The sequence below is a fragment of the Penaeus monodon genome, chromosome 6 (genome assembly GCF_015228065.2).
Source record: "Penaeus monodon isolate SGIC_2016 chromosome 6, NSTDA_Pmon_1, whole genome shotgun sequence".
Classification (NCBI taxonomy): domain Eukaryota; kingdom Metazoa; phylum Arthropoda; class Malacostraca; order Decapoda; family Penaeidae; genus Penaeus; species Penaeus monodon.
In genome coordinates this window covers 21,586,346-21,593,845 of record NC_051391.1, presented here as the reverse complement: position 1 = coordinate 21,593,845, position 7,500 = coordinate 21,586,346, and the positions used below count along the sequence as shown (strand labels likewise).

At 32.6% G+C, this 7,500-nt stretch overlaps 1 protein-coding gene across 1 annotated transcript in view; it reads right to left on the bottom strand.

Annotated features, from left to right (window-relative positions):
• The window catches only part of LOC119573914 (queuine tRNA-ribosyltransferase accessory subunit 2-like), a 9,499-nt gene that overhangs the window by 1,004 nt on the left and 995 nt on the right, over positions 1–7,500 (bottom strand). Inside the window, exons 3-10 of the mRNA XM_037921019.1 lie at positions 6,864–7,022; positions 6,318–6,419; positions 6,017–6,135; positions 5,753–5,909; positions 4,578–4,778; positions 3,983–4,143; positions 3,441–3,599; positions 150–275 (exon numbers count right to left, since the gene is read on the bottom strand). Of these exons, the coding sequence (XP_037776947.1) occupies positions 150–275; positions 3,441–3,599; positions 3,983–4,143; positions 4,578–4,778; positions 5,753–5,909; positions 6,017–6,135; positions 6,318–6,419; positions 6,864–7,022 (1,184 nt within the window). The remainder of the gene's footprint in view (positions 1–149; positions 276–3,440; positions 3,600–3,982; positions 4,144–4,577; positions 4,779–5,752; positions 5,910–6,016; positions 6,136–6,317; positions 6,420–6,863; positions 7,023–7,500) is intronic.

Below are 7,500 nucleotides of genomic sequence, written 5' to 3'. Positions count from 1 at the left end.
CATATACAGTATCATACAACCATTATACATAAACAAATTGAAAAATAATTGAAGAATATATTTTTTTCCTGCATGCATCTATTTCACAAAATGAAAAAGCAATGTATCTGTATATAGAATTGCAAAAATAAAAATCTAATAGTACTTACACCATCAATAAAACTGGTCCCAGGAGTTCATTAACATTTATGAGGTGGTGAATATAGGCTTGAGTGAAGTTCTGACAAGTATAACACTGACATCCATCCAGCAATGGCTTTGTTGAGTACAAGTTGCTGAAATCAAAGGCAGACTTCACCATATATATACACTCTATCCCTTCAGAAACTAAGCCTTTACTCTCCCTTTTCCTCTTCTTATTCTCCCTTACCCACAGCCATGGTCACATCCTTACCCTCACCCTCACCCCACAGATAGTCACAAAATATTTAGTGGCATTTTTTGTGAGCATGTTAGCTGGTTCAAACTTTATCAGTGTCCTACATATCCATGACTTTCCACTAATGTTTTGTTTGTTAACCCAATGCACTTTGGAGTTAAGATGAACTTGTAGGCAAGTTTTTGGCTTGATTCCAGGCATCAAGGTTGTCTTGATAGTTTGTATGATTTTGGATAGTTTGTATGGTATGATTTTGAAAAAAAAAAAAAAAAAAAAAAAAAAAAAAAAAAAAAAAAAAAAAATCAGGGGCAGTATTCACAAAAGGTCATGGAGTCCAAGATTTGTCTATGACAGAAAAAAAAAAATCTATGACTCCACAATTTCATCTATGACACTTCACAAAAATGTCTTTAACATTTAAGTTTTGTCGATGACTCGGCCAAAATTTAAAAAAGGCTTGGAGTTACCCCACAATCATAAAGACCATCTGAATCATTAACGAAAAGGTATACTTACTTGCCACTTTCTCATTTCTTCAATGTTTACAGCAGTTTTCTCTTTGATAAATGAAAATATGGCAGGTGCCACAAAAACATATCATGGATATGAGATAATTGTATTGTTGAGATTTGCTAAAAAAGCTATATCTTTTCATTATTATTTTGTTCTATCTTTATTGAGTGTTTCAGAATATAAACATTAGCTCTAATTTAGGGTTAACCCAATGTACACGGATGGCAAGACTATAATGCCATGCCCACTGTAATAAAAGTTTATCTATTGTCTTTATACATTGATGGATCTACAAGTGCTTAGTCACCAATTAGTCAGCTATTAGTCTTACGTATCTCATCTGTTTACCTTTTTCCTTAATTTTTTGAAAACTTTATTTCTATTATTTTATTGTCTTTAATGTTATTAATATTCTAATAACAATTCATAACCATAATATGAATAAGAATAACAATGTCAATATTAATAGTTTTGGAAAGGAAAAACACATTTTCCTGCCAATTCAAGGAATGGGGAAATCAGGACCAGTCACTAGGGCTCATTAATGGCTGGCTGAGCACATATGGAGCTATCTGTATGCGACAAAACTCACTAAAATCTAAAGGGGACAGTACATAAACCCATTCACATTGGGTTAACTTTGAAATGTGGCAAAAATGTAAATCAGAGACAAAACTGCTAAGGGAAGGCTTTAGACCAAGTCATAAATAAATTCTACAACAATTTTGGAGTCAAATATTGTTTTAAAGCCATTTAGATAAGCCTGATAGTACTTAGAGTGCTACAAGTTTTTAACCCTTTGCCGACGGGTGGCATGTAAGTACATGCCAAGGCATGGCTGGACTATCTGCTGGGGGCATGTACGTACATGCCATGGCATGGCAGGACTATCTGCCGGGGGCATGTACATGCCATGAGTTTTTTTTTTTTTGTTACAATCACGGAAAAATATTATTTTTCTGCCACTGAAAATGTGATTAAGTCCTTTTTAACATTTTCTCATTTTTACTACACACACACACACACACACACACACACACACACACACACACACACACACACACACACACAACAAAAAAAAAAAAAAAACACACACAAACACACAAACACACACACACACACACACACACACACACACACACACACACACACACACACACACACACACACACACACAACAAACCTACAATTTCAACTCCATGATACCACACACTGCTTATTTTATTCAGACTATAGAGCGAATAATGATCAACTATGGAATCTATGTAACAACAAAAATATCCTTCAGTCTTGATTTATCAGGAAATATGGCAAATAGAGACTTTAGAAAATAATGAAAACTGAAAATACCACATAGGCTCTAAGAATTACGAAGAAAAGGCAAGGGATGCTGGTATTTGGCATGAGTGGTTGCGCATGCTAGGGTGACAATATAAGCCCCCAGCAGCGGGGCCCGGGCCACTATGATTACTACCCGTCAGGAAAGGGTTAATATGAAAATTCTGCTTTTATTAATAATGACTTTGGTGATCTTGCAAGAAAAAGAAAAGAAAAGAAAAAAAAAGTATAAATAAATAAATTGTGAAACATTTACTTGCAGTAAAGGTTTGCAACAGTTGCATAATGATTTAGCAGATCAAAATCTTACTTCTTGTAACAAAATTTTTATTTTGGTATAATACTGGTGCAATAACTTCATATATTTCTAAATATACAGAATTGCTCATATAAACAGAATCTAAATCATGGAATATAAAAGAGGTTGAAGTTTTCATAAAGATATCTAATTCTGCCCATAATAACCTTATGACTGCACATTTACGTACTATCCCATCTACTTTTTTGTGAATGTTGTTACATACAGATGGCTCTACATGTGCTCAGCTTGATTTCCTCATTCCTTGATTTTGCGGGAAAATGCAATTTTCTTTCTGATACTATCAATATTTTATTCTTACTGATAACAAGATTATTAAATTGATATCAAAATATCAATAAGACCAAAGACAATAAAATAATACGAAGCTTTCCAAAAGTCAAGAAAAGGGTAAACAGGTGAGAGAGGAAGGACTATTAACTGACTCCTTGGTGACACAGCACTTGTAGAGCCATCTATGTGTAAAGACAATACTTATATTACAGTGGATATGGCATGTGTTCTTGCCATCCATGACATGTTGGTTAAGGAAAAGTATAATTTACTTAGATTACTTAAATTTAGAAATAAAAAAGTTTTATTCCCATTACTATGATCAATGATATCTACACAATTATCATTATCACTATCATTATGTTATCATTAATAACAATAATAATAAAAAGAAAAAAGAAAAAGAATAGGGTAAATCAATAAGGTGAGGTTATCTAGCGTAGTACATATCTCCTTGATGACTAAGTACTATTTGGTGCATTAATGTACTAATACCACTAATTCTAGAGGCTGTATTTGACATAGACTACACTCTTTAAAATATTTCCTATATGTTGTATCTACAAATTAATTTTGAGATTCTGATAACATGTGTCATAAAAACATGAATTTTCATACCTTTTATCCTTTAAGCACATTTCATATGCACTTGATAATTCATCTTCTGGGATATTTTCTTTGGTCTCTTCATCGCCCTTGTTCAATTGCTTATCTTCATTACTGATTTCAGAATTATTGTCTGATTTCAACTTTTTATTCTGATGTTCTAAATTTTCCCTGAAAATAATAGTGTGACACTAAAATATATTTGGGAAAATCACACTGACAAAGGAAAATAAGAAGTTCAGTACTGTATTATGCATTTATCCATTTATAATTAAGAAGCTTTACTTAATTCACCAACTGCACATACATAAAAGCTTTAAATAAACTGGATTTCACTCACTGTCATTTTACACATACTTTCCATTTAGAAAATAATGAGTAATAGCTATATAAAAATTTTACTAAACTGTGTCCAGACACTTCAGAGATACATAATAACAAGAAACTATATGGTACCTATAGTATGTATACACAAATTGAAATAATAAAAGTGCTTAAACACAATACAATAACTAAACCCTTGAAATTCATAACAGTGGTTGATACAAACTCACTTGGTAAGGCTTATGGGGAAGATGAGAGCTCCTTTTCTTTCAGTGACTAAATACGGGAAAGATGAATCGAAGATATCCACACCTTGTTGCACTAAGGTGATGACAGTAAGTGGATTCCATGCACCTGATGCTTGCCGAGGGAGCCCTTGAGGTAAGGGGTCCTACATGTATTGAGAGTTACAGAATATCCTTAAAAAGGAGCAAATTACATCTATTGCAAAATCAATGCTCAGTTAATATGCAAATGCATATGTAAGTAAAAAGATATGCTTGAGCCTGGATAGATTTAAGGCATTCTAAAGATATTATTAGGGTTTTGGTTATACATATATTTCTCTTATCGTTTCATAACAGTATTTTAGCCAAAAGTGCACTAAAAAAAAAAAAAAAAAATCAACAAGTGCTATGACAGCTAGATCTTGACTGCATTTGGAACTGAAATAAAAACTATCCACTGCATTATAACCAAGATCCTCAAAAGGGGACTAGATGTAAACAAGAACATAATAAAAAAAAAAAAATTAACAAAATCTAAACCAATGCAAAGAAAACCTATGAACCCACTAATGTAAAAAAAAATCAGGCTTATACTTACCAAAGACACTTTAACAAGATTAGAGATAAGTTTTGCATCAAGCTTCTCTGCTGTAGCACCATTAGTGTGCAAACCCAAGAGGGAGAATCCTGATACGGATTCATTTTTTATTTTCTCCATTATTGCTTTGGAAAATCTTTTACGTTCATCCTCATTGTAGCCACCTAATAAAGGTGCAAATAACGCAGCCTCATGCAGCCCCTATAATAAAAGGTACATCAATTATTTGTAAATGCTATAAATGAATCATCCTCTCAAATCCATGCCCATGCATGCGCGCACACACACACACACACACACACACACACACACACACACACACACACACACACACACACACACACACACACACACAAAAAAAAAAAAAAGTTTTTAACTCAGAAAAATTTGCTTTCATTTAAAACCAAGATAATAATATGCAATGCAGAATATCTACTACACTTCCAAATACTTGACTCTCTTCACAGAAAAACATTGAGAAAGATATTCAGCATCCATTATAGTATTCCCATAATAACCCCTAAGAACTGCAAATGAAGTTCAATGGAACCATACTTTATTTCCTGGGATTTCAAGAAAAATGTAAATTTCATTATAATATATCAAATACCTAGAGAATCATAAGAGAACCAACTTCAATTAATTACTTAGTTAACCTTAATAATAAGTGGAAATATACACAAATAAAACAACAAAAACATTTAGATCTATGTTCTTATGTAGTAAAATGTATAAATAATATAAGGAGGTTAGAATCACTACTTCACACTCACTACGTTCCAGTTACAAGAAGAAAGATGTGGCAAACATGAATGTATGATTGACTCACCATCAGGAAGGCCTACAAGGAAGTGAGAATATGGGGATGATACTGTGGGTGTAGCTGAGGGAAACTTGCCAAACAATACCAGATATATTAATGAATCTCACTGATAATAATAAAAAAATAAACTGCCACCTTTTTATAGTACTGCATGATATTGGCAAATAGAATTTTTGGGTTTAAAATGCATCTACAACTTCACTACAAAATTATGGTCATTACATCATGAATATTCATATTTCTAACTCTAGGAAAATATATAAGGGATTGGCCATTACCTCTAATCCAACATATTATGAACTGCTATCTGTTAGTAATAAGACCTAAATTTCAATTTGAACTACCACAGTACCTGCTTCTTTTTACTGATGTCTATGCACTGATCCAGCATAAGTGTAGAGTTCATGACTGACTTAGATATTCTCTTCTTTGAGGAATTTACATCAGTATCTGCATCATTTAGAGCTTCATACCAATCAGGTTGCATAGCTTCCACTAATTCCATGTATCTGCAGAAGTGCCAAAACTATTGTAATGTAGGCTTATAATAAATATTTGTAAAATATGAATACTACATATATCACAGAACTACAGAAATGAATAATATAAACCTTACCTTTCAGCTGCAATAACTTGTCTACCTCCATATGTCCATACAGAAATGCCTTTTTTCTCGTTATAACCACTTGGTGTCATTTTTGTTGCATCCTGGACAGTCACACATACACTATGACTCTGAGAGGGATTTGCAAAAGCATAACATCAATATTTTCATTTCAACAACAAACAATTATGAAGTCCACTTATGTCATCCTAATTTCTTTTTATAAAAATCTATTATAATTCTACAAAAAAGTAGGCAAGATTGGTTCAGTTTCTAAAAGAGGAATAAAAAGAAAAGATAAAAAACTACATACCTTGAGTGCTGAAAATTGTGCAACTCCTTTTTTGAATTTCTGGAGTGTTTTTGTAAGATCGCAAAAATGCTGCGCCGGGAAAACACACTGGTACTTCCTTATCTACAACAAGGTGTAGAACATCCTACAAAAGTAAACTAAAAAATAACACTTAAACATCCAAGCAACCTTGTACAAATACCACATAATTCATACAGCATTATAGGATTATGAACATAAAATCATGCAAGCTGAAGAAAACTGTTAAAATGTATTCTAATGCAGTTCACAAAACCTGAATAATAATTGGTATCATAGAAACCTGGCTACATCATTAATATACATCTTGAGCCTACATGATGAAAGTTTGTAGGAAATTTTACTCATTTCCTTTACCAATGAAAAAACAAAAAAAGAAAAAAAAAAAAGGAAGAAATAAAAGTGTAACTATAGAGCATAAGAAATATAGTCAAGCATATTCATAATATATATTTTCAAAAATCTACAAATAGTTTTATTCAAATTATCTTACCTAACCACAGAAATGAGTATCTTCCATTTCCTTACCTGAGTGAGATGTGGAGCACTGCCACCCAGTGAAGATATCATAGAAAGAGGAGTATCATGAACAACTGTGGGCTGGCTCCTCAAACCCGTTAGTTTTCCAAGGCGTCCACCTTTACTAGCTTGCTCTACAACAAACTTCATTTTTTTGAGAATATAAATCTGAAATAGAAAATTCTATGATTCCTCTAACCCTGACTTCCTTTACAGATTGTCTTCTTTATGTTATGATAAAAAGTGTATACATTAATTGTAACTGGTAAATAACAATTTCCCATTTACAATTAGGAGTAAAAATACCAATTGATTGTTTTACATTTTTTGTACAGTATAAAGAACTACAACTTTGCCATGCATAACATACATGCTCTGGTATTATATCCCAATAGTTTATGGACATGCCTAACAGTCTAAACAAATTATACAATAAATAAACTGGACATTTATTTTTATGAAAGGAAGAGCTACTTCACTTCAAATATATTACTTTCTTTCCTTCTCACTCCCTCTCTTAACCATCCCACAATCATTTACACATATAACCTATCTTAGACTCAGTAACCTACAGTACGCCTATCTTTCACCTTTTGGGTTTGTTCATATGTTCTAGATGATACCAGAAGGGTACTTACTGGTAAAA